The 23,237-nt window shown below is 45.5% G+C and overlaps 1 protein-coding gene across 6 annotated transcripts in view; it reads left to right on the top strand.

Annotated features, from left to right (window-relative positions):
* Positions 1-23,237, top strand: part of LOC124184400 (teneurin-a) — a 514,944-nt gene that overhangs the window by 211,819 nt on the left and 279,888 nt on the right. For all 6 annotated transcript variants that reach the window (XM_046574042.1, XM_046574045.1, XM_046574044.1 and 3 more), the window contains 3 exons: positions 191-430; positions 19,774-19,977; positions 20,537-20,710. In XM_046574042.1, the coding sequence (XP_046429998.1) occupies positions 202-430; positions 19,774-19,977; positions 20,537-20,710 (607 nt within the window). In that variant the 5' untranslated portion in view covers positions 191-201. The remainder of the gene's footprint in view (positions 1-190; positions 431-19,773; positions 19,978-20,536; positions 20,711-23,237) is intronic.

Raw genomic sequence — 23,237 nt, 5'->3', positions numbered from 1 at the left:
TGATTCTCGCTCCGTAAAAATGTGAGAACCAGGTCACGTAGAGCCGTTACTCCGGAGAATCATCAGGCCAATTTACAATATAAATAACCGATTATTGACGGAAATTTTCCGCGACTCGTTGCACAAGCACAGCGTCCGAATCTCGGCTTCTCTCTAACCCCCCGCCTTTCTTCTTCTTACTTCTTCCCAGATGCCGCAGTGATGGAGGGCGAGGGCACCTTGGGCCGGGGGCACGCGAACGGGGGCCGCGGACTGCGCCGGCAGCGGTCCCTGGAATGGCGTGAACGGCGCGGTTACGGTGGTGCGCCATCGAGCAGCGACGAAGAGGACAACTCTCGCCACGGCGTCGGTGGGCCCCCATCGACGGGGGGCCGAGGGGCCCGCAGTCCGGGCCAGGTCTTCGCCTCAATATTGGCGCAGCAGTACAATGGTGAGGAAGCGATTTTAATCTTACCATTAATTTCATTTTCCCCTTTATTGGTTTTAAATTACTTTGATCGAATGTTTATTGTACATTTGAATATATCTGGTACCGTATCATTGGGATCGAGTATAAGTCTTCGATGTGCACAAGAATCGGCGAATTGTCGTATAGCGGCATTAGCATCAGCAGCAGCAGGTTGGGTTGACGACCTTTAATTGTAGCATTACCAAGCGTAAATGGCTCGGTCGGAGGTAATCTTGCGGAAAGAAATGAAAGGTTCCCTTTCGTTTGACCCGATTCTTCACTCCGTCCTCTCGGCCGACGGCGTTATTCGTAAGCCTGTGAATAAAAGTGACAAGAAAAAAAAAAAAAAAAAAGTGACGCAAACAAAAGCCGGGAAGGTGGGAATTTTTAACCGACTAAACATCGTTGCCCCCCCCCCCATTCCTACGAAACTCCGCCCTGACGCAACGCGGTATTGAAGATGATGGAAAATGAAAGATAAGAGCCTTTTATGTCAAAGCTACCGGTAAATTCCCTGCACATTGTATGTATGTATATATATGTGCTGTAGTATGTATGCATATATATATATATATATATATATATATGTATATATACGCACCTTATGCTTGGCGCTTTAAAGCCACTTGGTGTTATCAGCCATTCAGAGGACTAAAAATATCAACGAATGAATAAAGTGGAAGTAGAAAAAAAATAAAAATCAATCGAAAGAAAATGAATTGAGGAAAAAATGGGAAGGAAGGGGGGCAACGGGTCATAACAATCAGGGAAATTCAAGGCATGATATTCGGACCCCTCCCCCCTCCACTCAAATGAGTCAAAATTTATTTATGCCATCGAGGATTCATCGGAGGTATTCGCTGCTATCGGGTTCAATTAAAAAATTTCTGTTCAGGTGTCCTTCTCGAATATTGATTAAACAATTTCAGCTCACCTGTAAAAAGGTTTAATTGATAGTCGCACAGCATCTGAAAGATCTCTCGTGATCGGCATAATATTACTGCTAAGCTTTGTATCTCGTTTTTTGACCATTCTTTAAGATGGTAAAAAAAGAACAAAGAAACAAAAAAAAAAACGACGGTTCATCATCAAGTAACAAGTACGTAGTAAGATGCGATTTATTCACGCGTTTCACATCATATTTGCACAACGCATCGAGACGGCATCAAAACTCGTCGGAAATATATCACGCTGCGATTTTACGAGATACGACAAACATAATGATAAACCGCTGCCGCGGCGGTTGAGAAATATAATATCTTGGTAGAAAATATAATTTGACACCCAATTAAGGGGAATTAGTCATTGGATTGTGGATCCGCTTTTCACGAAAAATAATAACCCCTACTTTGAGGGATTACCCGTAGTAATTAGGCACCTCGAGTTATCAGCTGCCAATCATAATTGCTTGAGCCGCTTAAATTCTTCTTCCTATCTCCTGAGTTGTTCGACTTCTCCGTCGCTGCAAGGTTTGTAATAAGAATCCGCAATGCTAATTAAACCTCTTCGTCGACAATATTTTGCCAAATTTCGCGCCGAGTTCAGCATCCACTAAAAACCGATGCACGCGCTCCGATGAGAAGGATTCTGAAAAATTAACCGTCGGAATTTCGTGATAAATTTTCAAACGTGAACTATGATTGATCGCACGCGAGCTTACAAAGTACATATTTTTCTTGCTTTTCTCCGGCTTCGCCAGTTTACCGATTTTAGCTCACACTTGCGGATACTTCGGAATATGAGAACTCTTTTCCTGATTATTTCTTTTTTCTTTCCTCACTGGGGTTTTTATTTTATTTTTCTTCCCCCCGCAGCAATTTTTTCGCTTTCTTGCAAGAAACGTAGAGCGCTGCTTCACCCGGCAATAACGCGCCGGAGTTTTTTTTTCTTTCTTTCTTTCTTTCTTTTTCACTAGACTCGTCCATCATATTCCATCAAACACTTAGAAGCTTTGCAGACCTTCTAACGTTCTCGATCACGCCTCTTCCTTCCTCTACCTACATCTACCACCTTCCTCCTCTTCTTCTCGAGCCTCCAGACTTCGGGGATTTGATCCCTCGCAACCTCCAACCCGGATCTCAGGGCCTGGATTACGTATTTCCAAAATTAGTTTCACCCTTTTAGGAACGTGCGCAACCGAGGTGTATACAGTCGATAATTATCATCTGTATTCTTCGTGATCGCTCAGCCGATCTGACGTTCGCAAGCCTTGCTTTTTTTCTCATATTATTGTACAAAATCAATAACAGATAACTAAGGAAAAAACGAGCCGATGATAATTTCAAGAAGCGTGCTGTATAAAGAAGAAGAAGAAGTTGAAGAGAAAACGGACGATCGTGAAGAAAACCTTGCTGCAGCTTCTTTCTCTCTCTCTCTCTCTCTCTCTCTCATTCTTATTTTACAAAGTGGCTTATCTCAAGCGCGAACGATCTCGACTACGCACCGGAACGTTAATCAAATAATGAAAACTGGTAATCCGTACCCATCTCATTTAAGTCGAGGCACAGCAGTGGTTAACTTTTCTCTTGTACATTATAACTTTTAGCTCGTTGTATAATTATTCTCTCTCTTACTTTCACTCCGCGAATATCGAAGTGAATCAATTACACTGTAGAGCCGTTAAAAATCATCGGCGATGTCTACTGATGCGTAATTCAATTCCTCGCATTAAATTTCCCCTCCTTTGAAAACTTTGTCCTACCTTTTTAACGAAACGCTATGTACGCTGTCGGAAAAATTTAACTAAACGTAACGTCCCAGCCGGTCCACTTTACGTTAAAATTATTTATTCCATTATTGTTAGTAAATATAGCATTTAAATTGTCATATCAACAATTAATTTGTACTTGGTACTTTTTTTTTATATTACTTATTAATATATTAAAAAATGGTTAAATCGACACACAAATTTTAGTGGATCTGCTGGGACATTTCTTTTCTAACCATGTAGGGATCCGTGCAACGCGCTCTGGTTGACGAACCTCGAATGCAGAGCTTACATGAACGAGCGAGCAAGGCCACTTAACACTCATCTCATTGCGGGCGACACTCGAGCCCTTACAGTCGGAGGTACGGAGAGGTGGCAGAGAGAAAGAGAAAAAATGAGAGGATAGACGGAAAGTTTCGGTCCCGCTTGAAAAATCCGCTTGAAGTCGGCTGTGTTCTTTGAAAGAGCCCGTTCGCGGATGCAAAACGGTATCATCAATTACGCGTAACATCCAGCATCCCACGCCTCACCCCGCCTCATCGCCATCCCAAAATCCCGCTCGTAGCATTGAAATATTTCACTGGATTAAACGGAAAAAGTAAGCTTAATGATTAACGAGCAGTGCCGTTTCCATCTACGATTTTAGTGACGCGCGTTTATAGGCGAGAGGGAGCGGTATTTTTTAACCTGAGATCACTGCGCGTACAATGTTAATTTTTTCAATTTTGATTTGTTCTGTTACCACAAATTATTATAGGTAAACCATGCGAATTATTCTTCGCGTTAAAGTGCCTGATTTTGGTGTGGCTATAGATCTGATTTAATATTCATTATCTAAAGTCCAGTACAAACGAAGGTCTTATCTCAAGTTCAGTGATCAGTCGTGAGTTTCGATGTCGAACGAAGAGAAACACCGGGGTAGTTTCCGATCTCCGAGGACTGTTTCGGCCGCTCTCCTTCTCACCCCGTCTTTACCCCACGGGAATTTTGGTGATAAAAAGGCATCACGGATACATTGGTGGCCTCAGAAATCGTACACGATTTCGCGCCATCGATGCTTGTGCTATCACGTGCCTCGGTGGAGGAGGCGTCGAGCCCAGGGTGGTTCGAGACGGAGGCTGGACTCTGGACCAGTGGTAATCGACGAGCAGTGGATTGGAACAAATGCAGCCAGACGCGGGTGAGCCGTCGAAGGGTTGGTCGGCTGGTTGTTTGGTTCGTTGCTTGGTACCCTCGGAGGGTACGTCCGTGGAGGGTGGAAGAGTTTCAGTTGGGTTGCTACTCGCGCCAGGCTCCCGGTACGTCGCATTAATTGAGTCCCAGACTCGTCCCTCTTTTGACCGACGCTATATTTCAACACATGTGAACACGCTCGCGAGTATCACCCTTCTTTAGGTGTACCCTCTTCCTCCTCCTCTTCCTCCTCCTCTTATTCCCCGGCGCACTTTGTCTGCCCCGGGTGCTGGATCCATGATTGGAGCCTGGATGGACTCGGGTTGACGTTAATGGGGTGCCTGATGGTCGGTGTCTGGTGTCTTGAGTCTGGTGTTTCGTGCCCGTCTCTGATGCGGACCTTGAATCATTCCTGTCATAAAAAAAAAAAAAAAACTGGCACGACGTACCGCATAATTGGATCCATCCTCGTGGAGCTAAAAAAGCACCAAAGAGGTTGATCGATGCGCAAGAGCAATTCTTCTCCGCTGATCTACGTGTTTGAGCTAGCCTCATGTGTCTTTTCGCGTCGATAATTCGAGAAGCTGAATTTTTGATTCAACGACGTCAATTTCGAATCACCAGCGAATGGAAAATAACGAAATTGTCTATCCGTCGACGAGGAGTGCTTTGCGCACTTTGGAGGTAAAATTTTGCGGTCCGAATCCGTCGAGAGGGCAGGTCGTAATGAATTCCTAGCCCGGGAGACTACACGGGTGACTGGAATAATGAAATGTATTAATCACTCGGCGGAGACAACGTGGCGGAAAATATACACAACCGCCTCCGGACAAGCGTGTGATTCATCAGCGGCAACTGTCGACAAACGGCCCATTTTATATATTAGAGAGGATGGTACGCGAGTGCCGTGTACATACAGCTATACACCCACCCACTCGGAGTTTGCTTTATACCCCAAATTAACTCCGGGGATCATCCGACTTCAAGGGCGCCGCCTGATCCTCACAAAAGACACGTCAATGGGAACAGTCGCTTTTTTCTTCCTCCACGTTGCAGGGTATAAAAGGCAAGTATGGCAGTCGCCAGCTGGATGATCATGGACGTTCCTCAGGGTGGGTCGCAAATGATAACTGATGATGCCGATTGGTAGTGAGCTTGTGAGGAACGGCACGGTGCGTGAATTTTTCCGCGCTGAATTTCAACGCGCTGGCGTCACTTTTCCACGTAAGTAACGGAAAAACTTTCAGTTCTCAACGCGAGAGTGAAGATCAAATGACAGCTATTAATATCCGGCTGTCCGGATTCGCCGGGGATCAAGTGGACATAATACCGTCAGGTCGTTACATTCTCGACGTTACACGTCACGTTTCGACACCTGATCTTCTCGCTCAGGAAAATATTATCTACCCCTTGGAAAAAGTAACGAAGGATGTTTGTTTTTCCTCGGAAAGAACCTACCACCACCTTTCATCCGCTGACTTTCGAGTAATCATCCCTTTGCGGTCCGCTGAGTTTTCGACTGGATTGACTGGAAATTGACACTGACTTGAACCGATAAACATGTGTGGATTTGGGATAAGGAAGAAAAAAATGAGTATGGCAAAAAAGAGAAGGCGCGGTCTATTCATGCCCCTGAAGCTGCAATCGCATCTGTCTCCTATTCGCGAAATAGCTGTACGACACAATACAGTAGCTTTCTATCCGAACCATTTCTCAAAAGCTGGTTTTCCATACGTGGTTGCACACGCGGATCGCAGAGTATTCATTCGAAACGTATTTCGACCGGGTTCCTAGACACTCAGGCACCCGTGACGCTGCAGGAGATACGATGGAGACGGGAAAACACGTTCCAGGTTGCATCGTCGTTTGTAAATTCTTCAAGTGAGAGCCACTTAACCCTCTTTCTCGAGGTAAACTGCTCTCAGACTCCCTCTCCCTTTCCAGTGCTCGCTCCAGTATCGCTCGCTAACAAATTCGATTTCGATGCATTCTGCAGTGACGCTCCTGACCGTCTGGGTTATCGACCGATAAAATTTTCGCGACGCGCCAGATCTTCTTCATCCGCTTTCTCGTTTCTACGTGAACCGTGATGCATCCGCTTCCGCTTGTTCTTCGGTACTACCTTGGAGATCAGCTGATGATGAATGCAACCCGGAACGGTAAACTTTACCTGGTGAAGACGGCTTATCGCGTTTGTTATATCCTGCTGGCAAAGGACGGATCACCCGCGGACCACGGTCGCTGGTATCTGCAACTTTTGCACGTCCCTTTTAGCACGTGACCGCAACTCAGTTGCTGCGGCTTGACATTGCCGAGAACCAGGCGATATTCAGAAATTATCAATGCCGTGCTGCTCCACTGGAGGATTTGGAACACCGAGGGGGAAGTGAACGCTGGAGGGTATGAAAGGCACGGAGGGTGGAAAAAAAGGTATATACATAGGTATATACTATACACGACAAGAGGCAGAGCGAACTCGCGCGATTTGACATCTCCGTAATGCCTTTTTAAAGAGGGCATAAAATATGAGAAAATTACATCTGCATGGAAATCGGCGAGTGGAAAGTTGCCTCCTACGCGAGAACGCCACGCTGCCGCCGACAGGAATATTGGAGAAAAAGTGTCAGTCCCGCGCGCATATATTTGTATGACGAAAATTTTTCCCTATAGGTAACATCCGCCTTTTATATGTTACACGCGAAATATTAATTACACCGGTCAGATGACCACTGGAGATGGAAATTACAAATTTAGGTGTGCGTCTAGTATTACAGCCGATGAAGTTAATCGCGCACGAAGTGTACTTTACAGATCGAGGTTCAGTGTTCATTCGTATCGAGGATAGACACGACTCTGTAAATGCAGTGATCATGTTTCCTGGAGGAGTGAAAAAACGAAGAAGATTAAGAATAAGAAGAGGAAGAATAAGGAGACAAGGAGAAGTGAAAAAGGAAAAGGAAAAGGAAGCAGTTACCGTAAAGAGGTCAGGTAAGCCGCAGACTTGATCCGTGCGGATGTCGACGTGTGGCACTCGCTAAAAGCCCAACGTTGGTGGCTTTTGACGTCACTCTAAAAGACGGGATCAGTCTGCTCCACTAATGGCGAGACGCTCTCGCATACATCGAGTAAACTCACTCTGGTAGCGGCGGGGGGTAACCTCGGAATATCCTGCTGGAGTGAGTGGCAATGCGTGGGAAAATGAATCTACAACGAGTAAAATGGCCGAGGAAGAGTATAGCTAATTCCTGTAATAGACGGGATCTTATCAGAGACGTAATTGCTTTTCGAACTTCATTATCCGTCACCGGGATATGCTAAGCTATGCATGTGCCGCTTAACTTTTCCTCGGTTAATTCAGTCAGACGCATCCCCTGAGCCGCTAATTTTGCTAAGCGGTGAACGGAGCCTATCTTATACTCCCATTCCTCGACAAGGATACAAAAACTTTGGCACAACGCACATTTGAATGAGTTACCGTTGAGAACGGCGTGTTAAGGCGGCAATCCAAATGTCCAACGGTCAGAACTCTTCCGTTCGTTCTGTTTAACTTCCAACGCGATCCGCGAACGTCTTGGAATCCATTTATACCCAATTCGTCCACGCGATTTGTTCAACCGTCGCACTTTAGCACAGATCTCAGATTTCTGGCCCGGAAAGTGGTTCCCGGTTCTTCGACACCGTTCAGTCGCTAATTATCACGCCTGAACGGCGATGTGGCTGCGAAATGCGGCCGTTGGTTACCTCCAGGCTTAATCATAGACAACGGCGAATCAACCGCAACCGTTGTTCCGCGAGCCCCCGATGCGATGCATCCATTATATCATCCCCGGTGCAGGGTGCAAGATAGGGCTGCTCGGTTAGGCTTGTAGAGAGTATCGCAACGCCTATACCTGCCGACCATACTTGGCCAGGTTACTACGTTACTACGGCCGCAACACGAGCCCTCACCACGCTTAACGCGTCACCACGTCCGTATATCATTCATAAACTGCAACCACACTGCACCGTTTGCTCCTGCTGCTACAGCAGCCATTCAGCCCCCGAATTCCGGCCAGATTTTCACCCTCCGATTAGGTACGTAACGTTGCTTCGAAATTTGGAAACGGTGCATGCCTCTTCTCCCAATTCAATCGGCCTTTCTTTATCGAATCATTGTCTACGACTGCCGACTATAACTTGAACTTACCGTAGTTCGACAGCTGCCAGACTAATCACAGGTCTTGGTCACTCGGCGTTGTCGAGGAGTTACTGGGCGTTCACCGGACAGAACGGACTTCGCGTTATCAATTCAGAAGGTATAAGGCTAAACTCCGACGGAGTTTGCTGGTCTGCATGTACATGTATAGAGAAGCGGATAGGGGTTGACGGCTTACGTGCAGAGTTCATCCTTTTATTAAACCATCGGGGATCAACGTCAGCTCATGCAGTCGGCACATTCTTTGTTCGCCGTTAGCGTTCACCTAACTTTTTTCAGGTGCACGGGGTGTACCCACGTCACAGGTGCGCTTTTAAATTTAGCTCGTAATTGCGAACAGCGTTCACCCACGGTGTTGCATTATGGGTGACACTTGTGTGCGCAACGATGTAGACGGGTTTCCTCTGTGTAGCGTTTTCATACATGTTTCCACGGACGCGGCTGACTGCGTTGCCAGATCAAAGCTGTTAATTTTGGGGAGAGAAACCGTGGTGATCCACGTCGTTCCTTCATTTACCAGCTGTGGTCCCGTTCATCATTACGTCGATATATGCGTAGGTATGTGCGGCTGGGATTGGAACGGTGGTGTAACTCGGTATTCACAAAGGTTTCCTACCGGTAAAGCGCCGAGCTGAAACCACCCGTCGATCGGTGTCAACCGTTCAACAGCCTGCACCGTACATCGAGTGTCACAGTGTCGCGTCGAATGGAATATTGGCTGGCACACTGTTATAGTACCTCCAGAACGTGATCACAGAGACGGACGTCAGGCCAGCCAACTTGGCCTCACCCGTTTAACGCTTTGCCTATCCAATCCATCGGATCGAATCGAATCGAAGTTGGTTGGTGGCTGGGTTTATCGGACATTTGCACTTCCGAAAACCCCCGTCACGTCGTGCCAATGCCCAGTCATCTTCTCACCCTCCAACGACGAAACTCGTTGCAACTTTGACACGCTGCAGCTGTAGTTGACGCTTGATTCTTAATTCTATTATTATTTTACTTGGAGTCAGAGCGGAGCTTTCGGAATTTTCGAAGAGCGTTCTTTGAAAATTTCCTGCTCGTAGAGATAGCGGGACGCGTATCTTTCGGGGGAAATGGGCTTTCCAAAGCGGCACTGCCGGTCCTCTTTTTCAAACGAAACGTGGTCACTAATAATTTTCATAACCCACAACGGCCGTTTTACCCTCCACTTAATATTCGGGACTATAACCGTTAAGCTGGATGTGCTTGGCGCGAGCGAATCTTATCTTCTGCAATATCTTTCTCTCTCTCTCAAATTCCCTTCCCTTCGTCCGGATGCACGTTCCCCGAACCACGTACCGCTCTTGGTCTCGGGACGAACCGACTTTCGTCTCTCCGTTCCTCTACTTTGCAGAATAAACTGAGCGCGTTGCTCGGAAAAGTAAAGCGTTTGAATCGAAAGAAAACAGAGGTCAACTAACGATTCTACGACTGTCTATTTACACTTTTGAACACAGTCCGCTGGATGCCTCTGTGTGCTTTAGAATCATTATAAAGCCTGGCACCGTGCCGCTCTAAAACTAATCTGCACAGCTCTCACCAAGTTTGTTGCCACGTTATGAGAGATGCGAATTGCAACGTATTGTGACTGAAACACCCGCCATGCAGAAACGTACGCGTGTCGTAAACGATAAACCCTGAACACCGCAGCCAATTTGCATTAATCTATTCCTCCCTCTCGGCAAAATATGATGGTAAAATCTAATATTCACTTCTCGGTGAATTTTAAGGATCAGGTGAAACAGGTTAGCGGAAAAATCAACTATTTTACCATAATGAAACCATTTTTTTTCCCTACTCTTTTTCCCCGTTTCCAGAACTAATAAAGCCTGCAGTTCTCGGTGTGATCTCGAGTTTACCAGTGACCGAGTCAGGTGAATATACTCGGAGACGAAAGCCACACGAGAGTGTAACACCGTTTAATTTAACGGGGTCTCGATTGTTTTGCTAGCATAAAAGATCCCGCCTGAACCCCGGCAGCTCGAGCGAAGTCTCATTTAGCCCTTCTGTAGCCACGTATTCCGAGCAGAGAGTAATTTCATTAATTATGTTTATTTTAACACGCGGCAGGGACCGTCGAGCACTGCGTGTTTAGGCTAACCAAGTACAACAAAAGCAGATCTCTCGGCATTTGTAGGGAAATGTCAAGATTACGTCCCACTTCAGAGAGAATACCAGAGAAGAGAGAAAGCACACGTTTCATTTCGTTATATTATGTGTACGTATTTTCTCGATTCTTGACTCTGATTTTCAACATTTTAGACGGGAAAGAGCGAAGAGATCACTGAGGTTAGAAGGCGAGTGCGTTTCCCGTAGTGTCCGACCGAAACACGATTTTCAGTCGAAACAGATTTAAAATTTCGTTAAATTTTTATTACAGCCCGAAATCTAGTGTTTAATCATGCTTTGTAACAGATTATTAGATCAGAGTAAATAAAAGACATTAATTTGTCGGGAATAAATTTTATTTTTGGAACGCAACGTAGGTACAAAATTAATTTCCCGACACGAAAGGAACGCTAATTTCAGCCGAGCCAAAGTTTCGGTCAATTTTTCGGTTCTAAACTCGAGAACTTGGATTGGTCTTTAGTTACCCATTTTCTGCGGGTCACTTCTTCAGCTCCACCCTGCACGTAACGTATACCTGGAGGGGTTATAACTTATACCTAGAGAGACCGTGGTCACTCAATAATGCAGCTCTGGCAGCCGACGCAGGAGAACCAGGGTCCTGTGTGTATACCTGGAGCGGTGTGTAAGTCGTGATTAACATTTGACGGGATGGGGGTAAATGGAAAGGGCAACGGGGTGTCGGCTAGGGGGTTCAGAGCGGTCGGACTGACCGTTGCAAAAGCAGGGGAGAATGCGAGTGAGGCGGACACGACGAGTACAAGGTATGGAAGCCTGCAAGGTTTCATTGTCCAGTCGGTTAATTATTCGTAAAGGAAATTAATCCCCCTTCTTGAAATAATTTATTATCCCTAACCAGCGAACGCTACACGAGCAAGAATTATTCAGTTAACAGCGTTTCTCGTAACTCGCAAAATTGTATTTCCCTACCCGGCAGCACTTTGCCTCCGCGCATATATACTTTGACCACCGACGAAAGCTACGGCCGCTCGTATGGGACTCCTCTCGTTTTACTTACCATAGAATCTCTTGGGGGCTCATTGATTCGCGAGATGTTACGATCGTTTAAACGCCGGTCGATTGTAAAGGGGGTTGTTTTTCTGTCCCCAGATATTCGTTGCTTTCTTTTTTTTTTTTTTTTTTTTTCTCTCTTATCTCTGTTTTTCAATGCCCGTTATATTATCAATTTCACTTTTTTTTTTTTTTTTACCATCGTTTAATGTTAATTCTGCTTTGTTTTCTTCCCTTTCTTTTTCTCCCCCGACCAATCACTCGATCAGTGAACGCTCTCTACAGAACCCGAGCGACGACGCCGCGGTAACATTCGTTAGTTTACCAAGTGGCTTCATCAATATCGCGTTATAATGGACAGGTACAAATGGGGCCGATTTGTTCGCGTCTAGGGATCGATCAGGAAAATCCATCCGACCTCGCTCCGAGTGTGATTGAAACAGTACTTTGCTCCCACTCGGAGTTTCGTATTTTACACCTGTAGATGCAGACGCTTTTCATCCACACGGCGATGTCCAGGTGTTTGGGGGAAAATCGAATCGTGCGTGCGCAATAAAATTTCGGCCCTCGCTCGACCGCCCCGTGGTAATATGCGTAACACAAAACTATCGACTTGCTCGTATTTCACAGGACGGTGGTTCCGGCGGACTGGTTTAATGCGCGAGCGATAGGCAACACGTCCGTCCGCATAATACCGGAGTTAGAACTAAAAATACACCACGGCTGAGTTTTCACCACGTACTTAATGCTGTATTTTTGAAAATAAAATGAGAAAGAAAGAAGTAACTCACTGAACGAAATTCCTCTTTCGTTCCACGCTTATGCGCGATGATTTGCTTCACGCGAACGAACGACTTACATTTGTTATAATTCTATAAATACGCGAAAAGGCGAGACAGCTGATTCATGGAATAATCAACCTTGTGTACAAATTGTAGATAAATTATACATGAATTTCCCGCAAAGATCGTTTCCATACTTTCGATTTAACCAGTAGAATGAAATGAACGTATAAGTAGCGATTGAAGACAGTTCGATCTTCGATTACCCGTACCTAGATTTCTTTTTTTATTTATCATCCTCTTCCCTTCATTTCGGTTCACGGAAGGGTGATTTTTCCATCCTGTAAGCAGTCAGGGCGGAAGTCGTATATATCCGAACGATCGGTGAGCTTGTTGCGGTAATGCGAAAAGTTTTTACGTCACCAGTTAACAAAACTGCATTATATACGCATATACCTATATCGTGGATGCGAATGCAATGCGTGAGGATATATATTTCCTGTTTCGCAAACTAATACGCGGCGGCAAAGGGCGAAGGAGCGGAGGGGGGTGAGGGGGGGGGGGGTAGGGTTGCTAGGGGGTGCTGAGACCCTGTAACTGCAGGATGGGATTCGGCAATGCCGCACGGGCCTTATAGTCTACATATATACATAGTATATATAGGTGTGTGTATGTATATATATATGTATACATACGTATATACCCAGGTTTATTCAGCTACACAGCGAAAGCGGAATGTTTTTATTTTTCTCTTTCTCCGCATTTCCGTTCCCTCCTCCCTTATTCCCTCCCGTCTCTTCCGTTGTTATTTTTTACCTTTGTTTCTTCTTTGTTTTTTCCTTTTTTTTTTTGTTTTGTTTTTCTCTATCTCTATCTCTCTCTCTCTCCCTCTCTCTGTTTCTCCACTCTTGCCTCTTTTTTCGACGTTTTTATTCTCGCTTTAGTTTTATTTACGTTCCACACTTTCGCCGTTATCCTACACACCGTGTGTCGTTGTTCACCCTCAGAACAATTCTTTCTCGTTTCGAGGCTATTGTGTATTCGGACACGTGTATGTACTTGCTTTTGCATGTGCGTGGGTGCGTGTCTCTCCGTTGGCTGCAGCGACGACTCGTTGAGATGTAAATTCGATATTTGTATTTACATACCGTTAATTGAGTGAAAATGAACGCAGAAATCAAATTGTTACCTCGGTGCCGGTAAAATTCGCGTTATATGTCTTGAAACGCAATGGTTGTTTATTTACTTTTTCTTTGTTTTCCCCCGCACTCTTCTCTGTTTCGTACAACCTTACGGATTTTTTATACACCGTCGTTGTTATTCTTATTATTGGAACCAATAGTTAATCCTTTTTACGTTACAGCCTTAGAAACAAAATATTATTATAATGAAAAATTGCCAACGCTCTGGTGACTTTTTAAAAGTAAAAAGATTTGTAAGTCAATCGAGAGTATCGAATTGGTTGTGTGAGAAATAATGGTGGGGTAAGAAACTCTGGAAGTACGCGGAGTCAGCTGGGGTTGATGGCCGAGGGAAGTCTTCGCACGCAAACCGGACTGTTTCCGAATGTCCCTGGTTATTGCCGAAAAAAGCCAACTCCCGGTTTCATTACTGTACACATATATTTCGAGCAGGGTCTGCACCGCTTCTTCTCCCGTCATCCTTTCCCGTTTGCGGTCATACTCCATACAGCGGATCAAATTGACCGTGCGTGGAATTATGTTTATGACTTCTTTACACACGTTGCATACGTGGATATTTTGATGGCGGAAAAATTGCCGGGTAAAGACTGAAACAGTAACGGTATCTCGGTACAGCAGGGAAATATTTCTCAAGTGAAATAATCGTTTCGAGCATTCTTCCGATCTAGGTATAAAGTATATCGCGAAAAACGGAATGAAACTGAAAAAACAAACACATGTGTGCGTATGTACATGTTGGGTACGAAGAAGGAAAGAATAAGGAGGAAGAGCGGGTGGTGAAACAACAATTTTGAAATATCGCGAGAAACCAACCCCCGCGCAATAATAAACTGAAAATAATATCGAAATAAAGATCTTAACTCCGAGCCACGTGGGGTGGGGGAAGCGAAGTTCGGGGGTTTGCAAACTTTTCTCATAACTTTGTTATCCGGCCAGGAAATAATTGTACTACCTTGTATGCAGCCCCTCCGTACACCGTTTCTCATTCCCCCTACTTTTATCACCGCGGGTATAGACCGACGTAGGTACTTTATTTACGGGGTTTTATTCTCATGATTTTTATTCCCCGTCTCGAAGGGGATTGCGCTGATTATTAGTTGGCCATACGATTCATCCCGCACACAATGGTTCTAGGGATTGGCAAAATTTGCTTAAAAATTCGGGAACACCGACGGACGCACGTCGCACAATATTCTTTTTCAAACATCGTACGATTTCTGCTGCGTGCTTAATTATAATCCAGGAAACAAATCACCCTCGGTTTCGGTTGGCAGACTCATTTCGAGGCGCTGTAACGGAAGTGAAAGACAAGCGTCGTTTGTTTTTTTTTTTTTTTTTTTCTTTCTCGCTTTTCGAGTCAAAAACCACCCTCCTTGTAAGTGACATCGGCGTTGTTTCTTCCGCGGCGTGGGTGGAAAAGGGATCGAGCCACCTATCTATACCTGCCTTTTCTCCAGAGGCGAACGGCGAGCGAACAAACTCATATGATCCGGGAACACAGAGACTGCGTTATATAGCCTTCGCTTGTTTCCCGGGGGGGTTTAAAATGGTAATTCCTTCGGTGCAGGGGAGCCGTCCCGACGCTCGCCGGCCTCGCCGGATCCAGGACGGGACGCCAGGATGATCCTGCATGCCATCCCCTTTCACTCCCGTGCAGGCAATGTTGCCAGTGACAGAAGCCGGGTTTCTGATCCGACATTTAATTTGCGTCACCCTCCTCGCCCTTCGCCTTCCCTCTCCACCCCTCTCAAAAATTGCTTTTCCCCCGCCCCCTTCGACTCCCTGCACGTCGAGTGACCCGAAGACGAGAAAGTAACTCGGAAAGGGATTGATTGATATCGGATAAAATAAAAAAAAAATAATAATAAAAAAATCAAACGAAATTAAAAAATTTGAAAATACGAGGTGATTGCGAAGAGCTCTTGTTTTCGAAATCGGCACTGATCACTCGATTCGTCGACGTTTGTTTCTACCTAGGCGAATATGATCCTTCTCTTCCACACAATTTTACAATTTTACTTTACGACGACTCAGGCTCTGATTGTGCAAAAAATTAGCCTGAGATCAAAGTGAATTGAACAGGATCCAAGTGGCTTCTTTGTATCCTTTGCCTGCTGGCCATATAATAACAATAAAAATAATAATAATAATAATATCTTTGCACAAATGCAATGAAAACATTTCTCCACCCCGGGGTTAGAGGCGTACGAACACACACGCGCGAACATCGACAAGCCAGTTCTCATCAGCGATTGTTCCCCGAACGAGCATCGGCTTATTAAGACCCTACACCAGATGTGTACGGAAAATAGGGGTGAGAAGGGCGCGGTGATCCTTCCGTCAAAGAGCCCGCCCCAGGGAAGCGCCGCGCGGTTCCTTCCGGGAGAAAAACGTCATTTTTCACCTGTTGAAAGTTTGTCATATTTATTTTTTTTTTTTTTTTCTCTTTTAATGCTTCACCTTTTCTCGCAAATGGCTTCGGTCCTGGATTTCAGGATCGCAGACTACTAGGAATTAGCTTTTTGCTTACGTGAATTATTTAAACGCGGAGGAAGGATGATCCGATTTTGACATTTAATTAATTAATCTCTTACTCCCCGCCTCGACGCGGCATTCTTATTATACTTATGCAGGTCTCGGGGTTTGATATTCGTCGTTGATCTGGTATAATCCACAGGGGTGAATCCGGGCCTCGATGTTGTCTTTGCCGGTACAGCAGAGGTGGTGAACTTTTCGTTTTACTCATCGTCGGAGGCTCGGATTAAAAGTTTCGATTAAACGGACCGGAGCGTAGAAGAGGAAGTCATATATTTACTTGGCGAAGAGAGAAAAGGAGCCAGAAGTAACCGGCTCTTAATTTAATTATAACTTATTCAGGGGCTCGGAATCTCCGGGATTCTTCCGGGTAGCTCCAGGGTCGAGATTGCTGCTCGGCTTCCCTCCTCTTAAAAATTACAAACAACGGGATCCAAAAATGTGTGCACAAACATGTTTTTCGCACGTTCAATCTTCGTCATCGAACAAACTTTCGATCACTAGTGAAAAATACTAACGGAAATTTTTTTTTTGATACACTTATCATACGTATTTTATATAAGTCAACTTTTTAGCTTTCGGAAATTTGCTAATATCCCAAAAAACAATCAATTATTTTTCCCAGCAGAGTAAAAGAATTATAAATTCGGTAAGAAATCTGTCGCATCAACGTCCATTAATTGTTCAAGGGTCGAACGTGCGGCGCCGTGTATTGCGTCAATGATTCATTTTCGTTTTCTAAACTGTTTCTGATTTTTTTTTTTTCCCCGCCATAGAGGGGAGAAAATTGTCATAGTACGTATCTTCCTCCCGCAGCCGATACAATTTTATATGCCCCATTCCGCGAGTTAAATGGCGAGGAAGCCTGACCGTTGCATACCAACAACACGGCGGCGAGATACTCGAAAAGTCGTTGGGTTTCAACGGTACTCGGGCAGTTCCTTGGCGTGTTCGCGTATATCCCACAACTCGAGGGAAATTGGTAGAAGCAAGTTTGTCGGGTTACTTCGAGACACATTCGAATCCTTATGGATTTGAAAACTCAATAAATAAAGTCGGAATGACGGAGGACGGCCATAACGCAATTACCAACGGGGTTGATGCGGGGCTTCAGGTTTGCCCCTCGGCCCCCCGTCCTCGCGTCCCCGGGTGCCTGGGGTGGCAAGATTGAATATGAAAGTTTAATGCCAGTAATATCAGCGCCGCCACCCCCGACCACGCGGACTCTCCGCCACCCCCAGACGTACGTTTCGGCCTTCACGTTTGCTCGCATAGCGGCCCAACCCCGTGCCGAAACTATAACCGTCGCAACGAAATATAGCTATGTGTGTCATATTTACGCCACCATGCAGGACAGCGAACAGAAATGCGAAAAAATTGGTAAATGTGTAGGAAATTGCGGGTTCGAAATCAACCCGCTCACGTCGAGTTTCGCCAAGGGGTTGATACCGTTGGATTTTGATTTGGGTACGACGCGCGTTTCCGACGTTAAAATTTCACCGCTAACGCCCGCGTCGCGTCCTCGTCAGCTGACCCGCGAAATTTCACTTTCAACCCTCGGTCAGCAGGGCTGAGGGCTCTTCGCTCGAATCGAGCGGTGGATTGAAACTGTCGGTTAGAATATTCCTGAGCGTCGAACCACGCGCGTTATCGCGTGTTAAAAATCTGGATGATATAAATCGTGGGAGGCTAGTAGTTTAACGGCTATTATACAGTCGATGAATAAAACCCGGCTTCTTGACTGGGTAATTCTCATCATTAATTGGCGTATAATTCTTCGCTGCAAGGAGGCGGGTTCTAATTTTCTGTTAAATTTCCTCTCGCCTAGAGGGGGGGCGAGCGGCGAGGGGCGGCGAGGGGCGGCGGGAGACAATGGGGGCCGAAACCAGAGACTCGGTATGGCGGGCTACGGTTACAGTTTACACCATTACATCGTCGAGGGTGGGATCAGAAAGGGTTCGAGAGGATTGGATCTTGTCTGTAATTAATGAGGAAAGTTTTACAAATAGCCCGGGGCATCGTCACTAAACGCCTTAGCAAAACCCCAGCGGTGGGTTTTCCTCCCCCCTCCAAGCCCGATTTTGTTAGCGAAACATTTTTTCATCGGCAGGGTGATTTCTGATTGACAACCTTGTCTTCGATCGAACGATTTTTTTAAGATTAAAATATAACTGTTGCATGCTTTTCTAACAGTGAGGGGAAAATCATTGTGCAAGTACAATCGCATCGGTGTTATCTTTGCAGTGAAGTGAATTCAAAATTTATTATTTCTCTGGGAGGATTTATCGGCCGCATCGTTCGAATCGGAAGTTAGGTGAAGAGAAGAAAACTGTTTTAAAAAAAATTCTCGGTGCACGAATCTGAGCTTAATGAAGAAAAATTTCTAATTTAAGAAAAGATTTTATTACTAGAACGTTCGGAATAATTGAACACTGGTATTTTTAACCGAATTGCAATGTTTTTAAGCTCATGTATTGTTCTCTTTGATCGATATCTACAAATTATCTGAAGTAAATTTAAGAAATCTCACATTATGGACCAGCTAAAACGTGGAATTATTATTATTGACTAACATTTGTCGCACCGTACTAACGAAAATCTATTTTTATCCAATCTGGAGATGACTATGTGTGAAAAATTGCAAGCTATCTCTACATGGCGAACAAAACGTGCAGAAAAATAAAAAAAATCGTTGTAATAATAAAATTGTATCTCAAATTGTTAATATCTTAGCTCGTGTTATTCAAATTTAATCATATTCATTTCCGATACATATAAAGGTTGTTTTTCTCGTCGAGTTCACTATCATCAGCGCAAATAACACTTATGTGGACAATTCATCCTCCGGTCCGCCCAAAATTCTGTTGGTACATCCCAGACTCAATCATCATCCCTTCGATCCCTCCATTGCTCCATCCACGCGGTCTCTCTCCTCTTTCTTGTACATTTATATCTCGAAGAAAACTGACGAAAACCCGTGTCCGCAAGTAGTTGGGTATAAGGATCAATATGTCCATCCCGTAAAGAGCGGGCGAGATAGCTATCAGTTGTCGCTCGGTAAGAGAGTGAGAGAGAAAGAGAAAGAGAGATAAAGAGAGAGAGAGAGCGGCAGGGGTTGCCGGAGAGTAGATTCGGCGAACGACGTCGTTGGAAGGAAGTCCGAGCTGGGGCGACTCATCGTCAGAGAGTGGAGAAACCGGGTGACCGGATCTAACCGTGCACTCGACTCCTGGATTTGATCACACTTATTTCCACGGAAGATATCCCGGCACCGCGTTCCCCTTTCTCTGCTGCGGTGTTATTCCGAGTGCACCGATCATCCGGGTTTACTACCCTTTAGCTCGGCCGATTCCCGCGGGAGTCTTCTCCCGGGTATAAAAGTAACTCCGGAAGACGCTGTGCGACTTCACGCGACGCTCGCGCTGCAGGGAAATTCGAGGATACCTGACAAATACCGCAAAACGACCGGACTCGGGGGCGGAAAATTTGTTTTAAAAAATCGACGAAAACAGAGGAACCGCAACTCGATTTCTGTCCATTCAACGCGCTTCTCTTTTCCTCTGTTCCAGGCGCCGCTGATCGGTCATATCGCACCGGATCCGACACGGAGGGCGCCGCGACGACGGATAATCCGACGACCCCCTTCCCGACGCCGCCGCCGACCTTGACCCCCAATCATCGGCAGGCATCCCCGTTTCCTTTGGAGAGCACAAATTCGCGTCGGCATCACTACAACGGGTCCGCGATGTCGGACAGGTCACGTAGCGGAAACGGTGAGAATCGATTCCGGCTTTTTACCCGCTTCTTATCCACGCTTTTCTCACGCGCGCCTTAAGTGCCATATTTTCTTGGTTTTTTTTTTCTTTTTTTTTTTTTCTTTTTACTACCAACAGGGAAGCCAAAAGGTGAGCGCGCATCTTTATCCCCCCGGGGAACGCCGGTAAAATTGCTAGTATTATACTATATACATATAATATTACGTGTGTAAGGTTTTGCAAACTTTTCCAAATCCGCGGATTATTCCGGACGGTTTCTCCTTGCTTTTCTGCAACCCGGGGAGCAGACTCGCTTCGGTTGATATGGGACGTTTTCTGAACCGGTGCAGCTCAACGCGAATTCACCCCGTTGCGTCGGATCGTTTGTCGTTTCAGTCGTTACGCAAGCTTGAAATAAGCTCCTGCACAGCCGGGCCAATTTTCCCGTACAATAACACGTTCCGACACACATTGGTTACATATGTTCTCAATCCGTGCGATGCGGGAATAAAGATTGACATTTCTTTGGTTTCTCTTTTTCCCCTCATATTCTTATTCTCGAATTTCGTACTTTCAGGCGAAACTGTATACGCTGCACCGACAAAGAAAAACAACTCCGCTGCCGGCGGCACTCTCAATCGACGTAATCGCCGAGGACACGCCAGCGCTTTAAGCAGCAGCTCGACCGCGAGCAGCGACAGATCAGAGGCCGTTTTTCCCGACGAACATTCTCGCATGCACCTCAACAACGGTAAGTCGAGCTTTTTTTCACCATTCGCGAAGGCAGCAAGCTACAAGTTCGTTGTCCGTTGTCTATCCGTAAACATCCCGATCCCACTCGTCAGGTCACACACGAAAATCACAATCATCGTCATCGTCATTGCTCACGTCAGAACTTCGTAAAACGAAATCATAACAACTTTCTCATTTTCTTGTACGAAAATCTTCGATCGCTTTATCATGGTATTTTGTTAACTCAATTCAGAGGAAAGGGTTTGTCTGTGAAATAATTTAGGTACGTAATAAATGGTCTCAAAATGATATTGTTTTACGATGTTGTTCCATTTTTATTTTACTCGAAAGTTCCGATGGTTACATGGTTTTTCCAATAAACTCGTACACGTATAATGGATACATTTATATTAGATACGTGTAACGAAACGGACATGCGCATCAACAAGTCCTTCCATCGGTTCATGTTCGCCATTGGTATGGTAATAAGTGCATCATCGGTTCCCACATTTCCTTAATAACATTTCGCTGAAACGTAATGAAAAAACAACTGTCACGTACGGTATACCCGAGAATTAAAAGACGTCCACGATCACTCAGCACGCAAGTTTTCGTTATGCTCGTTAGAAGGTCGGGAAGTATCGAAAACCGTTCCACATTTAGCGAATCGTGCATGGTTGCACAAAATTTGTAAATAGCGAGCCCCGAGGTGCGTCTCCGACGTGAAATTGTCGTTCGTTCGTCCGGTGGAACTGGCACGTCGGCCATGTTGCTGCTTTGGTTCGCAAGTGGGTAACTGAGTTACCAGTTACCCCGTGGTCAGGCTGGTTAACGGGGGTCACTGGAAAGTTAGTCGGTACCAGTCCATTGTTTTGGAACGCCGAGAGTATTTAGACCCCCCCGTACGTCCCTCCGTCTCTCGCGAATATCTCTCGTTATCTCGCGCGTCCCTCTTCTGACGCGGCTTTCCACGGTCTCCAAAGGTAACGCAGTTTTGAACCACCGGATGAACAAGTTACTCGTGGGTACCCGTCGCTGACGTACATTCACGACCCGGTAGCTCTTTGGGTGCATGTATGTATGTACGTTGAACTTTTAAACGCATTTGACTGGATCTCGTTTGCTGCTAGGCGACACCTTATAGTATGTCTGCAGACACTCGAAGCCTGGAGTTAAACCCGTAGCCGTGCAGCTCGTTTCGACGACACTCCGGATTTGCTATTACGAGATCAATTAGCTGCTAATGCACGATTCTTCGTCGTCCTCGAAGGATAATTCAGTTGATCCCAATGAAACGAGGGAAAAAAGAAAGGCGTTAGTTTCAACCGTTAAAACTCCATTCGGATGTAATGTGCGTCAGAAGCGTAAGGGTGGTAATCTGTAACGAGAATTAGCCTCGGTCCGTGAATGTCAGGCGTAATCGGAAACCGGTAAGAGAATTGAACTTGACGGAATCCCGTTTCCGGTAATTGTTTGGATCGCATGACCTGTCTCCCCGTGGGGAAGTGGACGAAGGTTCAGTCCGCTCTCTAACGAAGGTATAGCTTGGTACCTACCTCCTACCTACCTACCTACGGTACCTACGTCTATTAGCAAATGGCTTTCGCTCTTCCCAGACAAAGCTTACCAACGTTAAACCGATGTCCTCACTGTTCGAGGCTGGGGAACCCTGGGAAAATCAGATTAGACGCGGTCAACGGGGACGAACGTTGATACCGTCGTGGTGCATGGTACCTACCTCGATGTTACAGATGGTTGGGCACTTCGCGTTTAGTTTACCCGGCGCTACTTCTCTCCGATCCTATTGAATTATCCGGACTCGTGTATAATGCTGAATCGGGTTTGAGATCTGAGCGTTAACACAGTATGCATATTGGACAACATATGTAACGCAGACGCGTAACGCATTCTATAAGACATAGCGTATTTCTCCGCACCGAGTGGCGACAAAAACTGCTGCAATATTAATAACATATCAATCGCAAATACTCCTGTTTACCGCGACTAGCGCACAATGACGGCTGTTATATGATTCCGACCGGGTCATTAGAGGAGATAATAAAATATTTCAAGTGCATATCTGACTCAGGGAACAGCTATAGATTACCACTGTATCTATCGGTGCGCATATTTGTACCTGGGTCAGTGCCAACACCCTCGATTGAACTGCTCGTTGATACGATTCACCCATCGTTGAGAACAGCTTTGAAAATCTGTCTTGAATTCGGTTCATAAAACTGAATCGATAACCCGTTCAATAAACTTTAGAAGGTGATTCGTTTACTTGCTCGAAAAGAAAAAATTTCCCAGATCGAACTTCCACCCTTGTTTTTGTCGAATATCCGTACATACAAATGCCTCGAAAGCTAGGAATGGAACACGGACGGTGACGTGTTCGAATAATCGCAGCCGTCACTCCTCGTGGAAATACAATCTGCAGACATCTCCATAAATACGTATAACGCAATCCTTCTCAAGGGGGGGAGATACACCCTTGCGTCAAGTAACCGTCCACCTTGCAGAGGTCCATCGGTGCGGGGAAGCGT

The sequence above is a fragment of the Neodiprion fabricii genome, chromosome 6 (assembly GCF_021155785.1).
Source record: "Neodiprion fabricii isolate iyNeoFabr1 chromosome 6, iyNeoFabr1.1, whole genome shotgun sequence".
In the NCBI taxonomy this organism is placed as follows: domain Eukaryota; kingdom Metazoa; phylum Arthropoda; class Insecta; order Hymenoptera; family Diprionidae; genus Neodiprion; species Neodiprion fabricii.
This window is presented reverse-complemented; position numbering and strand designations above follow the sequence as displayed.